Consider the following 25,692-nt stretch of genomic DNA (forward strand, 5'->3'; position numbering starts at 1 on the left):
TTGTGTAAATGACCAAATGTTTGGGTGTGTGTAGGAGATTGCAGGAGGGAGGACGAGGGGGTTGGGTCAGGACCCCCAGCAAGAATGAGACCGATGGTGACTCACGTTTGGCTTGTCTTGGTGAGTTATGAGAGATGTGGGGGTGGTAGATGGAAGGGGGCGTGATCTTAAACTCGGCATTAAGTCTGAGAGTATATGTGTGTGTGGAGGGGTGCAGGAGGAAAAGTTTTAAGCCCTGAGAGAACATGATGTATAGCAACCAGATGAGTAAAAAAAAAAAAAAGATTATGAATCTGTCTAGACTTTAAAACACACTCATGACTAACTGTCTGCTGGAAAACAAGCACTTTAATTGTTAGAAATGACACAAATCCCTCAAAATCACAGATCACATAAGATCAAAGGATTTCTTTTTTTTTTTTTTTTTACAGAAAAAAGTCCACCATCAGACATTTATACATTCTTATAGAGAGAAAACAACAGTGGTAAACAGTGCATGTTATCTTTCATCAAAGGAAAAATGAGACCTACATATTGGTGATTTAAAGGTTATGAACAATTTGAAAAGAAAAAAAAAAAAACACCACCACACATAGCCCTGGGCAGAAGAAGCAAAACAAAAGCCCCTTTGTTCTGTATTGCTCACGGGGTTCGGACTACATTCATTTTTTCTTTTTCTAAAAAAAAAAAACCCAAAACTTCACCGCAACGCAGTCCGGTCTCAAATAAAACACAAACAGTTCATTAACATTTCAGATTGGGGCATTTTGTGAATTGCATTTACTATTTTGTACAATCATCTCCAAGACACATACACACACACACACACACATTCACTTTTGAGACACTTTTCTTACACCGTTTTCACATTTGGTTCCTCGCTGTCTGTTGAGAAGGCGATCCCGTCTGGAATCTGTTTAAAGCCATGGGGATTCTGCAGCGTGTAACTGCTTAAGCCTGTCCATGGTGACCTTTTACCTGCCACACACTAACACTCAATATAAGGGTTAAAGTGTAGTGTTTGCTTGTTTGTAGTGGAGTTTGTGTGTTTAGCCAGTATTCCACAGCAAAATTCTAAAAAGCTCAACCTCAGACAGCTACATGTGCTTTAGATTGGTTGTGGGGTTAGTCTTGGGCAAACATGTGGCCTTCTCGGGCTTCTGTGCAACCAGATGTGACTGTTTCTATTAAGGACCCTGATACACCGAGCTGACTGTCGGCCGTTTGAGGGCATTATGTATGAGTGGATAACTATCCTAGTTTTGTCTGTAAGGTTGGTTCCCATCAACACCAGTTGAATGTCCAGGGAAGTGAAGTGACAAGCAAACTATACACAACAAAAAGTGTCTAGCTGGGCTAGTGTGTTCAGGTATAGACCAAGCAGGAAAGTCCTAGCATGATAAGAGAATAAAAAACAAACAAACATTATCCTATACACTTCATGGCTAAAAGGATGTGGACACCCGACCACCACAAACAAATGAACATATGTCCAAAATGAGGGGCATTAATATGAAGTTGATCCCTCATTACTCCTATAATAACCTCTACGCTTTTGGGAAGGCTTTCCACTAGACCTTGGGACATGGCTGTGGAGATTTGTGATTATTCAGCCACTGGCACTGATGTCAGGTGAGGAGGCCTGGGGCTCAGTCAGTGTTACAGTTCATCCCAGGGTTAAGGTTAGAAGCTCACATTCTGAACAGGGACACGGTCATGTTGGAACAGGTTTGAGACTCCCAGTTCCAGTGAAGGGAAAGCATACAGCTACAACGTACGGCATTTTGTACAATTCTACACTTCTAACTTTGTGACAAGTTTTTACGATGAAACACGCATGAATGTGATGGTCGGGTGTCCACAAACTTTTGGCATATATCGATTGAAGAAACGTCTCCACGTGAAAGCATAAATAATAAACAACACCCTGCACTTTTTTTTATTGGCCACAACACCAAACAAATTCACAGGAAAAGTATCTGCTGCCTGGAGGAAATGCTGGTATCTTACTTGGCGTCCTTTCTCATTCTTTGGATTTTTCTGCTCTACATATTCCATGTGTGTTTGTGCTGACTACTACTAGGATTTGATGTATCTCCTGTTGTTGTAGCAAAGAGTCACAAATATTAAAGCACAACTATAAATCATATGCTAATGTAGGAAGTCAGGATACCTACTCAGTAGACAGAGTATGATCATGACAAAGTATTGACTGCAGTAGTATGAGATGGGGAAACTAACTGAACAGTGTAATCATGAAGACAGACTATTGCCATCTGCTGGTATGGAGAACTATTTATTTTATTTTCCCCCAAGCGTGGAAAAGACATGCATGCCAGTTTTCAGCTGTACTTTTGTGTTGTGTTTTTATGTGCTCACCAATTAGCCTTGCCAGTGCTAGTTCCTCGATTCTGACTTGATGAGCCATGGACCCGAGTGTGCCGTGCTGAAGATAACTGAGATTTTGGAAGCTGGTTGTAAATCCTAGGCTAAATGTTTGAGGCTCAAGCTAGTAACATGCTGCCAAACTGCTTGTAGGACCCTGCCATAACCTCTGTTATACTGCTTGTGCAGACCAAGTCAAACAGACTTGCACGCTAACACATTCAAATCAATGCAGCACTGAAAGGCACTTCGGCATTTGCTTCTACGATGACTGATACTGCGCATTCGTGCTCGCTCCAATTGATTATTCCTGTTGCACAATACATCTCCTTGATGCATTTACTCCTTCCAAAATGTCGTCCCAGATGGAGATGATGATTTATAACGTCTATTGTGGCTCACAGAACAGTCCTTGGGAAAGAAAACAGAAAGTGCTTGGGCTGTGCATTTCACTCCTGTGTGTATTGTGTGTTGGCAGCAGTTGGTTTTAAAGCCTTGAGAATAGTGGCATTATCAGGGAAACGTCAGGCTGGAGTCCAGTCAGGAAGAAAAAGAATTACATTGAAGTCCAACTTGGCCCTTTATCAAGAATTCAGCCATTTAAATTACACATCATTGCCTCACGCGTACTCTGTTGTCCATCAAACAATGTGTATTGGCAGAGACGTTGGCCTGTGGATTTCTCAGTCTTCTGCCTGTTCAGAACCTCAGTAGGTCGGAGGTGAGATCACATCTCCTGCATTATTTACTCCCAATACACTGTATGAGGTGTGCTGAAAATTTAAATAGCCACCATGTAAGGTATATTTGTATTTACACACAAACACACAACTGAGAAGAGAAAGAAAGAGAAAGAAAGAAAGAAAGAAAGAAAGAAGGAAAGGTTACATACATGTCATTCCACTGAAAATGTTTGTGATCCTGTGAATGCTGCTTTGAAGAAAACAAAGCATTAAAAGGCCACGGGTGTGACATTTAACCTGTACAGAACACTGTTTGTTTAACTTTCATACACTTTTTAAAAATGTTTTTTAAATTGCAGATGTCCAGGCTGAGTGGGCTGCGTTCATGTTGAATGAGGGTGTGTTTGTGTTTGGGTGAGTGAGGCGGGTCTGCTTTTAGAAAGCGTGACTTAAGTGGGAGTGTATGATTTATGTGTATTCGAAAGTAAACAAGTCAGTGCCTTTGATTTATTGAGTCTGAATACTAAATGAAAGATCAACAAATCTCATCTCATCTCATGTGCCCACATCTCTGGCGTTAAATAAGTGCATTCTGCATTGTGTGTGTGTGTGTGTGTGTGTGTGAGTGAGAGAGAGAGAGAGAGAGAGAGAAAGAGAATGAGAGACAGAGAGACAGAGAATGAGAGAGAGAGAGAGAGGGAGAGAGCGTCCAGGTAGAGAAGTCTGTTTTTAAGTCTCTATCTGTGACTGAATGCTGCTCCACTGGTTTGACTGTCCACAGAGTATTCCTGCATCTGCACAGCATAAGCCTCTCCTCTTTCACCTGGCACGCTCTCCTCTTTTTGCATCTCAATAGATTTGAAAAATGCATTAAATTCCGATGCCCGGTGGCCTGAGGCGAAAGCAGGTTTTCTCCTCGTACATCAGACATCCGCACGATTGGCACAGATGAAGCCTCCCAAAGTTCTGGCAATCCTATCTTTTTTTTTGCTACTGTTTCCAAGATCCACATCTTAGATGTGCTTTTAAAAATATACATACATTCTTCCGCCTTATAAAAGGGGGTCCAATCGTCTGAACCTCTTCCTTCACATATATATATAAAAAAAAAAATGTCAATCTATTAAAAGAAAATGAAAACAATGCAATGTCTATGCTGTCTCCTGGGACCACATGAGAGACAACCAAATCCTCCCAGTGCCTCTTGGGTAATGCAACCTTGGTGCAGTGTCTCTGATGTGTCCTCACAGGTCCAGCCGGAAAGCTCCGAAGTAGCTGGAGGAGTCCTCGGCGTGCACCATCGAGGGGGAGGAGACGGACACGAAGACCTCGTCGCCGGCACGCAGCTCGAACAGACCTCCCTGGTAGACTGAGTGCAGGGCGTATTCGGCGTCAGGAGCCCAGCACTTGGTGCCTACACCCTTCAACAGCTGGATGGGCCTCAGGTATGATGTTTTCTTGTAAATGCACTGAACCAGCTGATGGCTGGTGCCCTTCTGCTCGCCCTCGCTGGGAGACGGGTAGCGGAAGTAGACCTGCGCGTACAGGTAGTAGCGGCCGTCCTGAGGCACACGGAGACGCCCGTTGGCCAGTGTCATGTTGTGCAGGTGGGCACCAAAGCTCTGGTTGGCCCAGGAGCGCACAGGGTGGCGACACGACTGGTGCAGGTCCGCCTGCGGACTCGGATACTGAGGGGTGGCACCTGGAAGAGAGAGATACGTTACAGGTAAAAACAATAAAACTTTCAATGCGTGTGTAGAAAGTAGGCATTAGATATTTGATGAGGTTTTTACCTGATATTCACATATGCCGAGTTTAAAATAGGTACAATGCATAAATAAAACCAGAGAAAATCACAATTACACAATTATAACACAAATCACACAAATATTAATAAAATACTTCATATTAAAAAAGCCAATATAACGTGTATAATGTGGAACTAGAAAGGTAAAACGTCTGCTGCTTTTCCTCCGACTGTTCCTAAAGTTACTGACACTGGGAAAAAAAAAACACTGAATAAACGTCTCTTTGCATAAAAGTCTGAATAAGTCTCTTCTGAATAAAAATCTCACAGAAGATTTCATATTAACAGTGTCATCTGTTTATGTGTCGTCTGTCTTTCAAGACGTCCGTGTGATTTGTCTTACGCCGTCTGAGAGGGGACAAAATAGACTTAAGAGTTCTTTTTTAGTAGTCAATCACGTTAATGCAGAAATATGACTCATGTTTAAGACTCTTTTACACCATGTTTCTGAAGACGGTGCAACTTTTATTAATGATGTAGCCGTTAGCGATGCCGTAGCAGGGAGAGACTGAAGAAAACAAGCGGTGTGATGTAAGGAGGACAGGACAGAGCTGAGCACAGCAGAGTGATAAATATAGAGGATTAGCGCTTAAGAGGAAGGTATGGATTTTAGGCTGACAGAAAGCAGACAAAGAAGAGAAAGAAAGTCCAGGATGAGTAAGGAGTGTGGAGAATGGTCTGAGAGAGGACTGTGTGTGTGTGTGTGTGTGTGTGTGTGTGTGTGTGTGTGTGGGAGACATAATGGGAGGTTATCCAAACAAAACAAGCAGAATTTCTCAATAAAGATCAATAGCTCACTGATGACAGAGTCCACGACTCATATTCAAAGATTCAACAGTTTCTTAACTTCAAGCTGCCTGAGACACAGGAAGAAGTGTGCAGATGAGCAGCAGATGTCTACATTAGCGCTTTGCTTTCATCTCCCGCTCTGTGATATAAACATTTGCAGAGTTGTGGCATTTTTAGTGGTTTGAATTTAATACATGACTGTAAGTGAGATTACTAAGATATATGCTATAGAACAATGTTTTACTGCCTGTCAACATTTTTGTTTTGAGTGAAATCAGTGCATATTTTTGCAGTTAAACAGGAAAACACTTGAGGAAGTGAAACTCCAGCTTCAACTCTTTCTCAGTTTAATTATCATGCTTGTGACTCATGGTGTGGAAACACAGTCCTTTTGGCTTGCTTTGCATATGCGTGTAACACTGCTGGCTAACAAAGATCAGCTGGTTTAGAGGGTTACACTAATAAAACATTTAGAAACTTATGTTCAGAAACAACTAAAATTTGAAACCATGAATCCGTACAATGGATGATTTCTTTTTTCTTTTTTCCGAAATGAAATAGTTGTTAAAAGCCTTGAAAAGAAAATTTTTTTTTTTAAATGTTGGAAATTTGCAGTTTTTATCTCCTTACTGAATAAGAATCTATGCACTGAAGCAATATTTTGGCACAAGTCTTACTATCCGACCAGGGAGAAGTGTAAAACCTTTTCCTCCATCTGGATCGCATGGTGGGAGCACGTCCGTGAAGATTTCGAAATAAAACCTTCCAATTCTGCAAATCTGGATGTGATTTAAAAATATATTTCTAGCAAAAACATTTGACTCTGTCCTCATACAAAACAGGAAAGCTATGAAAACGAATATCAAACTGCATTTATTTTCACTCTTGCCTCAAACTAAATCAGTTGCTGCTACTTTTACACTATGACTGAATTGTCGTAACCCCAAACTGAGGCTTCTCGCTGGTGGACGCTCGTTTTCCACAATGACATTGACAGATAAACTTTCTGTTTGAACCAGAGTTCTCTGTACATAACATTAAAACAAGATGACACGAAAACACAAACACTGAGAAAGCCTTTCAGAGCCAAAGATTGTGTAAATAGAGACACGTTACAGGACAATACTTTATAATGCACAGAAAGAGAAAGGGACTAAATGTAAAGCAAAAAAACCCCAAAACATTTAAATGTATATAAAACACAGGAGGTTGCTGTATGTTAAAGTGACTTTATGTTCCCAATTTGGACACCTGTGTAACATGAAGTGAGCCAAATACATCTGTTCAAACTGCTGCTAATGCTGTAACAAGAGCAATCTATCCTCTTCCACATACACATGCTCACAGAGGCCCATGATTGGCTACTGCTTCTGTGATTGACAGAGACATGGTTCCGTCCCTTCCTACATAGATGATCAGTTGCAGAGTTTCTGTTGCACTACATTAATTCATTCATTCATTCATTCATTCATTCATTCATTCATTCACTCATTTTCTACCGCTTATCCGAACTACCTCGGGTCACGGGGATCTCAGGCGTCATCGGACATCAAGGCAGGATACACCCTGGATGGAGTGCCAACCCATCGCAGGGCACACACACACACACACTCTCATTCACTTACGCAATCGCACACTACGGACAATTTTCCAGAAATGCCAATCAACCTACCATGCATGTCTTTGGACCAGGGGAGGAAACCGGAGTACCCGGAGGAAACCCCCGAGGCACGGGGAGAACATGCAAACTCCACACACACAAGGCGGAGGCGGGAATCGAACCCCCAACCCTGGAGGTGTGAGGCGAACGTGCTAACCACTAAACCACCGTGCCCCCTTGTTGCACTACATGTGCATAAAAAAGAAAAAGTGTCATATGTATTTGTATCATTGTATAAAAATCTGATATGAGCATTTCACGTGAAATAAAGAAAAAATGGACTGTCAACATAGTCATGTTGTAAAGTTGTAACTTACATCTTGTCTTTTTTTTCCATTCATTTTTTTCTTTATGACCTTATAATTTATCTCACAGAGGATTTTATTGCATGGTGTAACAGACTTTTTCCTGTACACATGACAATAAACTCATTGCACATAAATGATTACTAAGAAGTTGTGTAAGAACTAAAATCGCAAGCCCCGCCCCAAAATAATTTGACCTAACTAACTCAGTTTGTATTCCATTTTCTGCCACTGACAAACGAGACATTGTGTGAAAGTACTAAATACTGTAACACCCTGCTTCAACTCCTTTAAGTGTGTGTAGTCTATTTTTTTTAAGTCTACTTTTTATTTACTCTTCAACACAAAGGGAAAAAATGAACTGGATATAAAGTAGACAACAATCCTTTACCAACTGAGACAATTAGATTAATTCTTAGCAAAAGCAGATATGGCTCACCTTGTAGGCTGCTGAGTGTAAGGTGGGCTGAAGGTCTCTGCGTCACAAACTTCGCCCCTGTAGTGTTGTAACTATGTGGTAGGGTTCTGGCTTCTGCAGTAGGAAAGAAAAATCAGTAAACAAGACTGGCAACACGAACCCCGAGCCTGAAGGGAAGCCGGGGGTTCGTCTTTATTTAGTTTTACAGCGTGATTAACATACAACAATTTAATGCTCACCTTGGAATGTCTGTCTGGAGATGATGTTCTCTGTTACCTGTGACAGATAAGACATATCCAGTCAGTACATGAAGCACAGAGAACACACAACATGCAACATGACTCATCAACATTCCCGACCGTCTTATACATCCGAGGATATTTTATCTGTTTTCTTTGTGGCTCCGTCCTGGCAGGCAGTTCCATGCAACCTAACACAGTATATTTCAGTTTGTTGAGCCTCTCCTATTCCCCCTTACACACCTCCTGTCTTCTGTCTCTCATGCATTCCCTCTTACTCTGGGCAGTTATGGTTTATCTCAAGCTTGCCAACATTACAGCTGTATTTTTGAGTTAAATATACAATAGAAATTAAATTCTCTTTGCAGCAACACATGCAAAATTTGAGTACTGGCCAACTGCGCAGGAGAAACTGGGGCCTGAGGTAATGCCTGAAGTTTTTTTGGGGGGGGTTTGTCTTGGTCAGGGGGGGTGAAATTTGCAATAACCTGTGACAGCTATATTTTATACCAGTCACCTTCCAGTATCCAGTACATTTGTCCCTGTCAAGCTGACCAGGATTTGAACCAGCAACTTTCAGCATAATGGGTTTGTGTTTTTTTGAATGCCTCAAGGCCAGCCTCAACTCATGACTTCATCATGTTTTAACCCCACATGGAAACATCCGATTGAACTAATCACACGCTTAATGACTTTTTGAGTGCATAGCTAAATGGAAATGCTCGCATTATACTTAAATGTCCACTTACAGTACAGTCCCGAGCACAACTGTAGGAGAATTCATAGAAAGGCACGTGTGTTTAATGTCTTGCAGGTGTCTGAATCTAAAAGTTTGGAAAGAGGAAAGTCTTTGACCTTAATGCCAAGCACAATGCTGTGAGACACATGACTATGAAACACACATACGTCTTCATACTGGTATTAAAAGTGAAGTCCCAGTGCATAATAGTGGGAAAACAAAATGGTGACTAGAAAAGCAACACACACACACACACACACACACACACACACACACCAAAAAAAAATCTGCTCAAGGGCTAAAGAATGTCTTCTCTAAGTATCGAATTTCAAGAAATTACTAAGTAGCATGTTAAAGCTCGGTAACGCAACTCCTACATACTGGATTAGAAACCGGTCTTCATTCTTTCTACACAGTGTATTAAAGCTGTTACAGTGACAAACAAACAAAAAAAAACACTAGCGCTGTGATTAGTTTGTACCAGAATTATATATATGTACCAGTAAAATATTTGGTCTATTCCTAACAAGCGTGTGCTTTCTAAACTGCAAAGCAATCGTTTTCTCCTTAACTAAAGTTTATTATCAGTCTCTATTTATGGTCTGTTTCTCTTCCCTCCTGCAGATGCAGAACTCCCCCTTTTCCCTCGGTCTTTTCTTCCTTTTCTCCGTCTAGCCTTCAGCACGCTGTGTGAGTGCACTATGGAGACTCTGTTGATGTTGGCGCGAAGTTGTCTCACTATTCATCAGACACAGAAGCGCCTACGCACACGCTAAAATGACATAATCTCCTCGTGACAGCATGAGAGACAGTGGACTGAGGCACGCTCACCTCTGGAGTTCCACTCCGACCGACTTGACAAATTCGTCAAACACTTTTAATTTTATATTGTAATATGCTGTGAATGTATTGTAGCTGTTGAGATGAACGTATACACAAGCTGTCTGTACTTTAATGACACAGATTTAGCTGCAGCGCTGTCACGTTTGGTGTTGTAATCAATTCCCTTTGCCTTGCTCATGCTGAGTGGAAGTGAACTCACCCCTATGTCCCAGTCGAGCGCAAAATCCCTAAGATGTCACTCACATCAAATCCATTCCACAAAGGAGTCATGGGAAGGGAATAATTAATTGCAGTAGACTGCAGCAGTGTAGTTTGATTCTTAAAGAAACAAACAGAGTCGAGGGTCGAGATAAGGGAGTCAGAGTCAGTGATAAGTGGTTGGTATGTGAGTCCGAGTTGAGCCAAAAGTCTCGGATACGTAAATCTAAATCGAGTCTCAAGCGAAGGTCTAAATCTGAGTTGAGTCTCATTTTATAGATCATGCGAGTCTTAAGTTTCAAGTCACACACAAGTGAGTCACAAGTTATTATATGACTGATTCAGAGTCAAGTGTACAATCACTAATAAAGGATTCTGATCAGGGCGTCAGTGAAGAGGAGTCTCAAGACATTGATAAATGAGTCAGAATTGAATCTCAAATGTTAAATATGTGAATCTTAGTAGAGTTTCAAGTGTTACAGAAGAAAATCTAGAAAGATGTGACTCTCAAATCCAATTGAAGTCTGAACATTTAGATCAGCAAATCCAAGCTGAGGCTCAAGTATCAGAGACGACAGACAGACAGATACATAGATAGATAGATAATTGTAATTAATCATTTAAAATCATTAACTAGTGTTTGGTCCTCCTGACTGGAGCACTACATCCCTTGTTTTTGGTGTTTAGGAGAGGTGTGAATCGATGTTCACCAATTTTACTCATTGTTGTGTTTATTCCTTCTATTCTAATAAAACGTTTCTATGGGAATTCTCCATTCTGATTTCCTCAGCAGTCAGGGGTTTGCGATTTCTGTAGTACAAAATGCAGATGTCCGTGTCTCTCGTGTCACTCAACGTAGTCCGTTAAGGTCAACATCTTAAAGAATTTCAACTGTGTGTTTCACTTTGCCTTAAATGGAAACCCCAAACCGGCTACACATACTTATGTATTCCTGACGGACTATTTTAGAAGATATTCAGCAATAAATATTCTGTCAAATGAATGACTTTGTTGGTAAAGTAGCCGTGTAATAAGTGGATTAATATAACCAAAATAGAGAAGACCTCTGCTTTCTGTAACACGTTCTGATCTGTTCTTCTCTATCTGCCTGTAGGTTATCACCTGCCTCATATTACATATGCTTCATTATTCAGTCCATAAAAAAAACATTAATTGTGCCGGATGCATGAATATGTAAAGTCTTCAGTGCCTGATCTGCAATGATCTCCAATCTGCAATGCCTGAGTTTCTTCTTGTTGGACTTATAGGAAGTGAGACAGGAAACAACGAGAATTAATGTGCAGGGAAAACAGCTGTTTTGTAAACTGCGAGATGTTGATGGACGAGGTCAGGAATAGGAACTACAAATGCTATTCAACACAAACAATAAACAAACTCGGCGCGAAACCTTTGACCGCAAAGCGTGCGAGATGGACAGAGGTGCTGGGGAGTGTTTCTCTAAACACACACACAAACACACACACACACACACATACACACATACACACACACACACAGACACTGTTGAGAAAACTATTTAGCCTGTTCTGTGCCTGAGCTCAGCAGTTAATCTAATTCCTTAATGTCTGCGAGAGATTGGGGTTTGGAGTCAATTTTATTTTCTAGATGACTTCCTCCACTGTGCATTCTTAAGGCGAGGCATTAATAAGTAACAGCGGCTGTGCTTCAGGAAGAGTGTGACTGAGTTAAACATAAATCTCAAATGGTCAGACTTTGCGCTGTGGAATGCACCGACAGATTTGAGACTGATAACTGTGTTGATTAAATGAATGAAAACATAATTGCATTATAGAAAACCCTGCTTTTCTGTCTCACGCACAGGTATGTGTGTGTTGATACACTCTGTATTTGCGTATTGTGTTTGTGGGTCAGTCAGGATGAAGTCGACCCGAAACGGCGTCCCGCTCTGCTTCCCTTGAGCAGAGACCTCGTTGTTGCTCTGATACACACTTCTGATTTTTCGATCTTGTTTTTCTCTCTCTCTCTCTCTTCTGTACTCGTTTCTTCGCTGTACATAGCGATCCATTCATTTGACTTTTCGACACTTAATGCTGGTGTTAAGGACATGACAGTTTGCCTTCGGCCTTGGCAGTACACAAAACTGTCATGGCGGCTTCCAAACATTTTAAAGCTGCCTTTAAATCTAGCTCTCTCTCGCGCTGCCTCTCTCCCGCAGAAGGTCGCTGTAGTGGGTTAGTGAAATCTGACTCTAAGTAGAACCAGCTTCGAGCGCTGCGAGAACATTTTTGGCAGGAGACGAGCCTTTGCGTACTCCACAGCAGAGCAACACGAGAGCGCCAGCCGGCCCCGGCTCCATCACCTTATTAACTTCTCTTTTTTCCTTCCATGGCTTTGTGTTTCTTTCTAACTATTTTTTTGTCCCTTTTCCCAAAAAATGTCTCTTGCTCACAGCCCCATTGCACCTTTTTTTTTTTACATCTTCTTTAAAAGAAGGTGAGAAAATAGTGGATGCAGTGCAAAAGTTTGTATACCCTTAGGATAAATGAAGAGGAGTTCCGTGTGTTATGTTTTACAGATGTTCTTTTACGATCACAAATAACAGAAATGGTCATGTAGTGTAGATTAAGATTTCAATAGTAAGTGGGTTCAAAGGTTCGCATGCACTTGAGGTCGTCTGACAAAACCACTTTCTAGAGATTGTTCTTTTTTTCGTTTTGAAGATGTTTTATCTTATAAACCTCCAATTCGTTTTTTTGTTGTATATACACTGTAATATTTAATCAAGAAATCAAGGAAGATGCATTCTTTTTGCATTTTAGAGTATAAACACTTGTTCATTGAGTTTCTGGTAGCGTTCTAAAGTTGATTATTTTCCAATAAGTGCTTTCTAAAATGTTTTATTCCTCTTAGACCACAACAGGTTGGAGCAACATTAGATAATTTTAACACATTTATTGTTATATTTAATGTTGTAAAATGAGCTGCTGTTTCAGAAAATTGATCACCACCTTCTGACCAATCAGATTTAAGAGGCTATAACAGTGCTGTGGTATAGACTGAAGGTTCATAACTGGATATTAACAGTCATTATTATACGTTACAATGCTTTTAACAGAAGAGATACAGTTTACTCATATTATTATTATTATTATTATTATTATTATTATTATTATTATTATTATTATTTCCTGAATTTGATTTTACTAGGATTTTCCTGTTGCACTTGAACATTGTTTCAATCATTTATACAGAATGGGCTTTCTTCTGTTTTTTTTTTTTTTTCTGGTTCAGAATTTCTCCATGTTTGAAGGAGGACTGCTTCCTCTGTGATTTAATGAGTCAATAGTCTGAATCAAAGATGAACGTGGGACCAGGATAAAGGGACAAAAAGTCCCATTGAACAACTGGGGGGAAATGGAGCCTGGGTTTAGGGATTTTCAGAGGGCTTTGTCAGGCTCCTCCTTCGCTCTTGCTTGCTCAGGTGAACTCAGTGTTCATGATATTACCTGGCACAGGAAGAATGATATTATCACGAGTCACGGCCCGGTGCATTCTGGTGCGTTTACAACTGCTAGTTTCTGGTCCGTGTGCAGGGTTTGATAGAAAAACTCTCTGTATTAAAGCTGAGCAACAGATCTTTGTTTTGGCTTTAGATCAAAGTTGAGCACAGGACACAATAATTGCAGCAGGAACAATAGGACTGGGCGGACGGCATGCAAACATGTTCAATGGGCGTTAGAATAATCTCACACTCTGCTATAAGGTATAATGTAGAAGTGAGACCGGGATTTTTTTTTCTTGTTTCAATCCATTAGTAATAACTACCACGTGTGCTGGCATTCTCAACATTCTGAAGGTCTATACTTAATAAACATTCCCTCTCTCTCTCTCTCTCTCACACACACACACACACTCTCTCTCTCTCCACGTCTCACACACACTCTCCCTCTCTCTCTCTCTCACACACACACACACTCTCTCTCTCTTTCTCTCCATCTCACACACTCTCACTCTCTCTCTCTCACACACTCTCCCTCTCTTTCTCTCTCACACACACACACACTCTCTCTCTCTCTCTCTCTCTCTCACACAAACACACACTCTCTCTCTCTTTCTCTCCATCTCACACACTCTCACTCTCTCTCTCTCTCTCCCTCTCTCTCTCACACACACTCTCTCTCACACACACACTCTCTCTCTCCGTCTCACTCTCTCTCTCTCTCATACACACACATACACTCTCTCTCTCTCTCTCTCTCTCTCTCTCAATGCCCCAGTTGTTTTCTCTTCTGCTCAGTTGTTTTGTTTCTCTGTCTCTGTTTCCTTCTCCTCCCTCTCTCTCATTCCTACTGCTTGCTGGACCTGTTTCTTTCTTCCTCTATCTAAGCCAAATCTCACTTGCTAACTCATGTAGGCACACGAGCAAATGCACACACAGAGTAATGCATATCCACCCATACATTACATATCTGTGTCTGTTCTTGCATCAGGGACATATATATCTATGTGTGTCCTCGTGAAGTTTGTTTGTTTTTCCCAGTTGCTGACCCGTACATCGATCAGGGTATTCTTTCGGGAGCCATAATTGCGTCCACATCTCCCTAATAATGGCACATGTGTTTTGAATTAAGTGGCAAATGCCTCAGTCTCGAAGCACCAATAAATTGTTTGCAGCTTCACTCAATTAGTAGCGAAAGATTTGACAGAGCGGGAGGGGGTGACATGCGTCATAAAGTCTGTAAGTGTGGAGAAATGGAGGTGCTGGACTAGAGTAAACAAAAGAAATTGATTTGGTGCTAAAGATATTTAATGGATAAAAGCATTTTTTACAGAACACACACATGTGGTTAGACGTGTGTGTTGTTACACATCCTCCACCTCATCCTGACAGAAACTTGCTCTGTGTCCATTTCTACAGGACAGAACACGAAATCACTGAACACAGGATTAACCAGACGTTCCAGTGGAAATCCAAGATGTTCCCTTCAAGCTGGGACTGGGACTGGAAGTGAAGTGGTTCATGAATAGGGCACACTGGTGACTCACTTGGCATATCGCTGAGAAATTCAGTCACAAGCATGAAATGCCTTAAAGCAATTAACGAGTCATGGATCCAGATTTTTATGCACTGAAAATGACTGACTTGCTTTGACACATTTATGGCAGCAGTAATGAAGAGATTAACTAGAAACCGCCTACTGGTTTTTGCCACCGAGCCCAAACACAAGAGTGAAACTTATTATTTAAAAAGTGCTGATCTGAACATTGTGAGGGAAAAAAAAAGTCATAATAATAATAAGTCTGTCGATAAACAGGGCTGACTACAATCAGGGCGCATCGGGCTTCACGGGTTGCGTTATGGAGCTCTTGTGCTTCTTAACCAGTTCCAGATGTAAACTCACCTTAGAGATGTAAGCTTTGATGCCTTCAGCCAGCTTGATGCAGGATTCTCCTAAGAGCTGGGCCAGGTCCTCGGGAATATCCCGGTTTTTATCCAGGGCGTTTAGCAATCCCAGACATCGCAGCTCTTCTGTTACTCCTTGGTTCTTCACCTGTCAATGTATCAATCACAAAACGCTTTCAGTGATCAAGCTGAGTTTCTTGTAGTATGTAAAAGACGAATATTCAACCTTATTAGTTCTGTTTTTTTTTTGGTAACTGTAGAGATTATTTGGATAATAACCATCGTAAAGTGCCATGCAGTCCATTTTTTCCTCTTCACTCTTTACCCTGCAATGCATCGATCTACAATGTAGAAATATCGTCACCTTTTATCATCAATTGAAGCTTCTACTGCCATTTCAACCATATATAGCTGATACAGTACACAGTGAAAGGAAACAATGTTCTTCCAGGTCCCTGGTGCTACATAAAAACACAGAACTACAAAAAAAACAACACAGACCTAAGTACACTACACAGTACTACATAAAGAAGACGCATGCAAATGTGAGCGAGACGGAAATCGGCGAAGACGCACAGCACAATACACTGTAATGATTTCACAGCGCAACGCCGACCAGTACACAGCTCTGTACTGAATAAAATGCAATTGTAAAAATGCTTTGGATGCAAACATAAAGCACAGTTAGTAGCAGAAAGGACGTAGGTGGTCCATATATCATGTTGTTTTTGCGACTGGAATTTAAACTCAAATTTCATTTGTCACATATGTCACATCAGTCACAGTACAACATGCAGTGAAATGCTTTCATTGTTATAGAAATAGTGTCAGATAAAAACAGTCAAAATGGATTAAAAATGAAATAGAATAATAAGGAAATACAGTGGAATTGCAATAAAATGGAACTGGCATTAAACAAATGAAATTAGCTTTACAGGGAAAATAAACAGACAAAATAATACAGATTAATAGACCATATGAATACATTATATATGATTTTATATATATACAGTATACATATTTTATATATATATATATACACATATTTATATATATATATATATATATATATATATATATATATATATATATATATATATATATATATATACACATATTTATATATATATATAAAATATGTTAATTTGAATGAAATAAATATAAATATATTTTTGGTATTAAGTGCAAAATGTATGCAATGTGTTTTTTTATTTTTTATTTTAGCAGCATTAAAAGTGTTTCATTTCCTTTCCATGATCTTATTTAGATTTCTAGAGACATGGACCAAGAGGAATCTGTGGTACAATGTGTGGTTGGCTAAAGATACACTATAACCCACTCCGGTTGCTTTGTTCTCTGCTGTCACTGAATCTAACCCAATAAATTCTGAACAACAATCAAAGAACAATCCGAACAAGACTCCAGGGACGGTTAACAAGGGAGCAGTCTGAAACCCGGGACACGATTTGTGGTCAGTTTGAACACAATTCTTGACCTTTTCTGTAAGGACGTTCTAGGACAAATCGAGTCAGGACTTGTTCGACTTAATGACCGTGTGCCAGCTGAAGAGCTGTTACATCCTTGAAGGGTGGAGGAGTTTTAATGACCTCGCTCGGAGGCAGGTCCTTTTTCTCCCTTTCTCTTCATCCGCATTCACAAATCTTTGCAAATGATCAAGGAAGGAGGTCTGCATGCAATTTGAAGCCCAGAATCAGAAATTGCTCAGCGTCACGGTTGGCGTTTGCTCTTAATGATTCTTCAGCAGCTGCCTCCAGAGCATGACGGAGAGGCCATGCAGGGTGAAGGGGTATTTTTTTTTTCAGAACCAATGATGTTACACAAATCAAGCGATGTGAATCAGGCAGCTAATGAGGGGGCTTTAGCCCTGCAGCATGTAGGTCAGGGCTGATCCATGGCCAGTTTTATGGGTCATGTCGTGATTTTTCAGGCTGGGATTTGAGAACGGAACAGACCCTCAATTAAAACGAACTTTTTGGTTTGTGCTTTGCAAGGCAACCTCATCGCTTTCCAGGAAATCAGCTTTCTTAATAATGCGCTCGAACAGTATTTTTCAGTTACATGTATAGACTTAAAATTGTTTCTGCGAAGTGCAGAGCACACTTGATGTCTTACAAGTAAAAAACAAAAGCCCTTTGTGGTTTTCTTGTAATAGCTACAGTTATGATTTGTGGATTTTTGGTAGAACTGTTAACTTTTTTTTTTTTTTTTTTATGGTTCAAGCCAAACTCCTGGAGCCACTTTAATATTTTACCGTCTACTTGACAAGTACACCCTGATTGTACAAGTTCATGCTTGCTGGAAAAAAAAAAGGAGAATAAATTCTTCAAGTAGTAGCAGGACAACATCGTTGGATTTATATTTGTGTACTGGTATCTGATAGCACTGTCCAAGGTGCGGTTTATTATTGTGTGTCGCTAATCTGTGACATGCCTGTGCCTTAAGAGCAAACAAGGCAAGTTACATCAGAACTCCACAGCTAGTCGTGCTTCCTTATCGTAACCGTGTGGCGAGATCTATAACCCAATGTAATGCATAACATGTACTGGTAGTAAAAGATACTGTAGGATATACATACAAAGTGCTATATATAAAATCAGCAGCAGTACCATGCAGGTAGTAGGGATGCAAGTATGGGGTCCAGAAAGGGTGAGAGAGGAGTAGCAGGAAATGAGGAACAATGCTCTAGTGTTACTCCTGGTTTGTGGAGCCGGGGGAAGAGTGGAGTGGACCTGCAACTGCTGAACTTTATGCTTCACTCAACATATCGCTACTTTTTGGGGAAGGATTAAAAAGAGAAACCAGTCATGTAACATAAAGCCATGCCAGGATCTCTCTCTCTCGCTCTCTCTCAGGTTGTCTCCTTTCCTCTCAGTCATGCTGTCTCTTTATCAATGTATGACCTTTTTCTGTTGGGTTTTTTCCCCACTTATTCCCACTGTGATGTCAGAAGGAGTCTATTTTTTTTTTTTTTTGCTCTTGCACTCTGTTCCAGCTCGTCTGCTTGGCCTCAGCTTTGGGGAACTCAGCCTGGGGGAGAGCAGGTTGTCTGTGCATGCAGGACAAACACACCCAATCAATCATCCTTTTTTTTAAATTTAGCTATTCATAACCCTGTTTATTTATCTGAAGAGTAAAAAGCATTTGAAGCCCTTTCTACTGTGAGCAAAGCTAAAATGTCAATATTAATCATTAATAATCGTCAATAAAGGATTATAACTATTGCTTAATAGTTATTTACCGTCACTGTATCATGTAAAGGATAATAGCCGATTCATTATTGTTTCTATTCAAATAACGTCTCATAATCCAGAAGCCTTGAAGATCAAGTTGTAAACAAGTGACTCAATAGCTTGCTATTACAAAATCATAACTTGTTATTGCAATGTGTTTTTGACTTCATTTCAACATTAGAACTCATTACTTTGACTTAAGTTTTTATATTATTTACTTTGCCTCTACAATCTCTGAAGTATTGACTAGTAGATTATAAATCTTGTTCACTATGCTGCCAGATGTTGCTTATGTGGAATAAACATCTACTTCTTATATATCCTAATATAGAGATTTCACCTAAATGTGTGTGGTGTGTGATGTGTGTGATGTAGTACGTCAAATTTAAATGGCAAATTAACCGCTATGACCGTCACGGAGTTTAGTGTCAGCGCCAACTTAAGTGTTAGCGGTGAAAGTAACAAGTTAACTTGAGAAATTAACTCAAAATATTGACATGGCACTTAACCATATTTTACAACTTGTGGTTCAGGGCTTTTATATAATACAACTGGAAAGCCTTCCGGGTAGAGATTTTTCCTTTCATCCCAGTGTTTCTCAGAAATCACTGCACAACAAGGAGTGGCTACTGATAAGCCTCAGAGGTGTAGTGAGTGTTTAAGTTTTGCTTCCCTGTAAACCCTTGAGTGAAATTTATTTAACATGCCAACTCGGCAGCTCCATAACACCAGATCTCACACCTGAGTGCACAGACACAAAGGCAATCACACGAGACAGAAAGCTGATGACAAAAAAAAGAAAAAAAAGAATCACCCGTTTGTTGCTACAGGAAACCATCCGTTTACACATAATCTCCTTTCTTTTTCCTATTCTCATTGGCTCGTAAATCTCTTAAATGGCCAGTGGGAAACGGGCCCATTTGAGACGTCATTGTAAGGCGATTTCAAAGAAACGGTGTTATCCGAATGGCTTACAACTCTGTCTGTCCGTCTGTCTGTCTGTCTGTCTGTCTTCAGCTCGGGTTCATCACACAGAGTGCTTGAGGCATACTAACAGTGGAATCAGGCTGATATTCAGCAGCCAAAAACAACTAAACACTTCCTATTAAGGCAGTGGAGTTAAAAGAGGTAGTAATTCCCTGAGTTTTTTAATTTACACCAAAATCAGCCGAGACACAAGCAGCTCTCAGTGTTCTAACAAACACATTTAAATCATATTATGTTGCTTGGTCTGGAAAAATGCAGCCTGTCCAGCCTTCATCGAGCCAGAAAGGAAAGTATGTGCGATATGATGGTAAAATATAGTCTCTCTTCCTGAAGTATTATTTCCAGTACGAGAGAACAAGCTATGAGAAGCGAGAAGAACCTGCTCTGTGTGACGTTCCTTCCTAATGGGCCCTAATAATGAGATAGCATCTATCTGTTCGTGTTGTGCCGCAGTGACCCGGACGACTGCTTAACGACTTTCTCTTTTTATTTTGCCAATATTGTTCTTACGAGTTGTGATAACTCGAGCCTGAGCAGAGATGTTTACATGCTTCTAGGACAACAGTGCTGGTAGACTGTCCCATCTGGCTGCTACGCCGTGTGTGAGCGCGGGATATTTACTTTAGCTCTAAAGACCCTTCATTAGGTTGCAGCTGGTCCACATGAGGAACAAAAGAAAAACCTAAAATAGCATAAATGTTTACTTTTAGTTACTGAGGCATAGCATTAATTACTGATTAGTAGCATTAATTAACATGTCAGTGGATTGTCTTCACATGAGTACGAATACAAAGTGTGTGTGTGTTTGTGTGTGTGTGTATATGTGGGTGTGTTTCAATCTCATGATTGTGTAATCTTTATTCTTTGCTCTTATTCTTAGAAAACTGATTATCTTCATCACTTAAGTAAACATAACTCAGATGAAATGTCTATTTTTCTTAGAAATAAATTAAAAGTGTGTGTTAATTAAAGGGATAAAAAAAAACTTCTGTGTGCTTGAAAGTATTGTATGCTCTGGCTTGTAAAGATTTAACCGAACATCGTAAACAGCTTCAAATCCGCATGAATATTCAGTGTGAGCAGCAGAATTGTGTTTTATTTTAGACTCTGTGAAAGTGTTTAGATTAAATCTTGGGTCTCATTGGGAAACATCCAGGCCCTGCCTGGGGCTAGCTAACTTGGCGTAACATGAATCCATAAAGAAAGACAGCCAAATTTAGCTGCATAAGGACGCTTCTGCATGAAACCCAAAAGTTCAGACTGACAGAGAAGAGCAAGGAGAAAAGAAAGAAAGAACAATAAACTGAACATTTGATGGCGTAAGTTTTTTTCGGTGATCTTGGCAATAAAAACTCACAGTGTTTGACAGAGTTGGGAGGAAAAGCCAAACACCAGTTGCAGGATATCATTTTACAGCAACTTTTTGTTATTGTTGGTGAAGGTTTCTCTCACAGAGCACCTGGAGTGAAGCGATGTGGCATGATGAAAGCCTCCGATGGGTGCTGAATTGCAAAAAAACAAACAAAAAACCCAGCAGCATGTGGAAGTGGGCGCACCAGAGTCACACTCAGCAGCAAACTGGCTTAGTCATGGGCTTGATCCAGCACCATGACGTACCTTAGAGCAGACTGACTCCATTCTGGCAAGCGCCTTTACATTGGACAGCAGGAAGTAGACAGAAATAAGTCAAGCTCCGTAACCTTATGTGAGATTCTTTCCTTTTGATCTTCTTCTACTGTTTACTGTCATTGTGTCGGATCTCTTTTCCCTTTTCCTTCACTGTTTCACTAAACATGACGGTGCATGATGAATCAATCTACAACATATTTACAATCTGATTCAGGGCTTTTTTATCTTGTGAAGGTGAAACCAGATGTATGTGAAGGTTCTGAGTAATCAAACATCTAGAGTTTCTAAGTCAACTGTATCCCAATACGACTTATTATCACGCGACGGTGAAGACAACAGTGATGAGATGACACATCACTTTATGACCTAAACCAAAACAGTCCTTGGTGTAGCCTCAGTTGCTTACAGCAGTTTTCTCCCAAACCACAATGTCTATTTTTGAAAGAAAAAAAAATAATAAATAAAAATCATTGCTATCTCTTGGCAAAGCAGCGAAAAGTCCCTTTTGATCAAAAACAGCATAAAACAACCACGGCTCTGAATCTGACAAAACAATACCGTAGTTCCTAATTCACATCACAAAAGTGCATCTCTATAAATGACAAAGACGGTTACAGATCTAAGCTTTTACAAATGTTAGAAAGTATCCAGTGTACAGATTTATAGCGCTCCTCAAGGGTTCATGCTTCAACTGTCTGGAGTCTTTCTTTGGCAGAATCACAAAAAAAGGAAGCATGAAGAAGCATTTGTATCTGTTCTGCTGTATCAAATGTTTTTTTTTTTTAATGGGAAAAGCATACACAGGGAAATGTATGTATTGCAGTGAAAGATAAGCCATCAAAACTTTCCTTTCGGTCTAAATGTGATGGTAATCAGGAAGAGATCCGAAAATGTAGTGTCTCATGACATGCAAGTAATACTTTTATCTTATTATTTTCTCCTGGAAAATTGTACTAAACTGTACATTTCCTTGTAGCTGAGTTTATACCCTCAAGACTATTTTATACTTTTTTTGTACGTAGATAGGTGCATGTACAGATACGCAACTTTAAGAAGCTCTTAAATTAATTATGATCCATTTATTTAACTTATATCATTTTGACATTATATCAGTTGCATTCATTGTTCCATTATCTTTGCAGTTCCAGAAAGAAGGTGTATTTTTAAGGCTAATACAGCAATGGAAAAAAAAAAAAATCAGGTACAATTTAGTACACTTTTGGTGACAGTGCAAGACTCAGAAAAGTTAGGGTTAATAAATACTTTATGACAACTTGTCAAATAACTTTGAAAAAAATGTATACGTATGCATATACATGTAAAGTATACGCATGTAATGTATACACTTAACTGAACTGAAAAATCCGTATATATATATATATAAATATATATATATATATATATTTATTTATTTACAAAGATCAACATTAGAAAAATGTACCAAATGAAGCCATGCACAGGTTCGGATGTCAGTAAGATACAAGAAGATACAAGACACAACTTATTCCAGGCTTGTATAAAAGTTAGGAGTGCACAACAATGCGCTCACCTGGGACAGGGACATGTTTAAGTAGAGGAAGAGTCCGGTGGTGGAGGCGATCTGCAGCACCACCACCACAATCACCACCATGGCGAGCCACAGCTTGGACGGAGACTCTTTGCGGCCGCTCGCCGGCACCATCATGTAGGTAGTGGACTCGCTGCTGACCGAGCGGAAGTAGTCCTGGTTGGGCTGAGTGGCCATGGCATTCCTGGGCTCGTATGGCGACCGGGCGAAACTAGGCGTGTGTGCGGGACAAGCTCAGGGCTCAGTGAGCTCGGTGTGTGGTGTAGGAGGTCCAGGCTGAGGATTTCTCCGGGTTTCTTTGAGAGCTCAGGGAGGCAGGGCGAGTCTGAACGTGGGCCGTGTCCCAAATCACCACCTCCTTCTTACATATGCGCACTGCGAATGGTGCCAAAGACGCTTTTACGCGTTGTACTTATTTACGCACCAAACAATAGGTGTCCAAAATACTTAAGTATAATTACTCAAATGTAAACTAATGAAAATAACGTCACGTTTTCTTCTGTGGTTTGTATTTATACATTAAAAGAAGGGTGTCACAAACATTTTGTACTGTTACAAACTTTAACTGAAACGGACTTAACTGGGGTTAGATGTCACGATTGTACACAAAACTGCACCATAGCGTTAACGTGAGGCTGAGAATTGTGTGTTGTTTACAATACTAAATACAGGTATACAGATCACGTGACACTGTAATTGCACACAAGTGCGTGTCACTCATCTTATTAGGTGACGTCTGATGCACATGTTTATTTATTTATTTATTTATTTATTTATTTGGTTTAGACTCAGAATGTATGATCACAAATAGGTCCATTTCAGTTCCAGGCTGAAACATTACAAGATAATGTGGAAATCTCAATCTGGGTTAATACTTAATCAAGCTATGTTATTATCACATTATAAATTAATTATAAATGAATCATTATTATTATGAACATTATATCACTATTAAATAGATTGAGCACAACACTAATAATTGGTCCTTCTGTGCTACAATAAGAACCATGGATTAAGAAAAAAATAAGAAAAGGAAGTCCATGTTATTGTCCATTTGTTAATTAATATATTACATGTACGATAATGTTTTAATAGTCTTTTGTGTTGCCAAGAAGAAAAAAAACCAACAAAAGGAAAAATGGACGTTTTATTCCATTTTGATTAACTTAATAAATAATCTTTATCTCTACAGAGATAACGGTTAACGCTTATAGTCCAACTGTAGATACTCTTCCTAATTCAAGATAAACTCTCTGTGGAGGAACCAAAAGCTTCCGCTGTCTTATCCGCACCCTGCAAATAACAGTCTGCTCCATGTCTATGTCAGAACTAGAGAAAAAACAGCTGGATTCAAGCATCATGGGCCGGGTTGGGAAAGTTTTTGGCAATATACCAAACTGTACGCAATCGCACTAAGTAAAAGGTCAAAATATCATTGCTGGCTTAAATAAAAAAAAAATGCATAGGTGCCAGAGTAAATGCTAGTGTATGATTATGCTAAAAAAATACCAACAGACATGAAAAGTAGTCTAGAATTGACCAATGTCATCCTACCAAATGGGTGGCAAACCTGAGCCTCGTGAGCTGCATGCGGCTCCTCTTTGTCTTTTTAATCTATACACATGTTCTGTGTTAAGAATCATGATTATCTACTTATTTTCACGTTCCAACCTTTTGTTAGACTAAGTATGAAATAAATACAAGTTTATTTAAATGTAACTGTTACTAAAGAGTTTGTAGTTTTTGTCATGGAAAGTTAGCTAATTGCCAAAAAGTATAAGCACATCAGAAATGGAAAGGTTTTAAAAGGGGCAACGTCACCAGGTGTAAAGTGCCCACTATGCTTAGTTATGAATTTCTTGTAACTTTAAAGAAATAATAAGGTGGAAAAGAAATTAAAAAGACATGGTACCAGCTAACACAAGCTCTCTACATTCCAAAGTTAAGTGGATATATTCATCCATCCATTTTCTGTGCTGCTTATTCTATGCAGGGTTGGAAGGAACCTGGAAGCCGTACCAGGGAACACAGGGCACAAGGCAAAAGACTCCCTGACTAGGGTGCCACAATCACACGCTCACACACACACACACACACACACACACACACACACACACACACACACACACACACACACACACACACTTATACACACAACAGACAATTTAGAGATGCATACAATATTTTTCTATGACTTTTCAATGAGGGAGAATCCACCAGAGTGACCATCAACACACAGGGAGAACATGCAAAGTCCATGCACACCGTGTGGATGTGGGACTCGACCCACAGAGGTGTTAGGCAAGCTTGCAAACCAATGAGCCACCAGAGTAACTTCTTTGTAGTAACCCAAACAGGTCTTGTATTTAGGGTAATGGGAATATTGTGCAAATGACATTTTCCAACTATTCATTTGATACTGGAATGGTACAATAATTAAAGCCCCGGAAGATGACTTCACACGGCAAATACACATGGCAGAAACATGTATGAACATTCCTTTTATGAAATAGCAAAAATAACTATGGAGTTAATCTACAATGGAAAAAAACATGTTGAATTTACTGTGTTCATGGGTTCCATGTGATCGAATCGAGGATCACTAACACAATTAGTTTTTGTTTGCATGCAACATTATTTGAGTGAAAGCCCAGAATAAAAGAAAATATCAAACAAATAGCTGAGCAGAGAATCAAACCCACAATGTTGGTGATTTAGAACACATTACCTCTAGGCTATTTTACCATGAATATATATTATTTACCACACCTGCCCAAATTTAATACCATAGTTATAGTAGTCTTGA

General features: G+C 39.8%; 1 protein-coding gene across 1 annotated transcript; it reads right to left on the bottom strand.

Annotated features, from left to right (window-relative positions):
• Nucleotides 1-330: 330 nt before the first annotated feature.
• tnfsf10l (TNF superfamily member 10, like) lies at nt 331-23,237 on the bottom strand. The gene is made up of 5 exons (XM_060874802.1): nt 22,869-23,237; nt 15,451-15,600; nt 8,287-8,323; nt 8,069-8,161; nt 331-4,770 (listed from the first exon to the last, which is right to left on the bottom strand). The coding sequence occupies exons 1-5, from the start codon at nt 23,061-23,063 to the stop codon at nt 4,313-4,315; spliced, it is 933 nt and encodes a 310-aa protein (XP_060730785.1). The 5' UTR covers nt 23,064-23,237; the 3' UTR covers nt 331-4,312.
• Nucleotides 23,238-25,692: the final 2,455 nt, after the last annotated feature.

The sequence above is a fragment of the Tachysurus vachellii genome, chromosome 7 (genome assembly GCF_030014155.1).
Source record: "Tachysurus vachellii isolate PV-2020 chromosome 7, HZAU_Pvac_v1, whole genome shotgun sequence".
NCBI classification, from domain to species: domain Eukaryota; kingdom Metazoa; phylum Chordata; class Actinopteri; order Siluriformes; family Bagridae; genus Tachysurus; species Tachysurus vachellii.

What these genes read in the sequence shown, in the direction of transcription:
- tnfsf10l (XM_060874802.1), bottom strand. Translation starts at nt 23,063, where the DNA reads ATGGCCACTCAGCCCAACCAGGACTACTTCCGCTCGGTCAGCAGCGAG. An exon ending in TAAACATGTCCCTGTCCCAG is followed by an intron (nt 15,601 to 22,868) that starts GTGAGCGCATTG and finishes ATACATTGACAG; the next exon opens with GTGAAGAACCAAGGAGTAAC. An exon ending in TCAAAGCTTACATCTCTAAG is followed by an intron (nt 8,324 to 15,450) that starts GTGAGTTTACAT and finishes TATCTGTCACAG; the next exon opens with GTAACAGAGAACATCATCTC.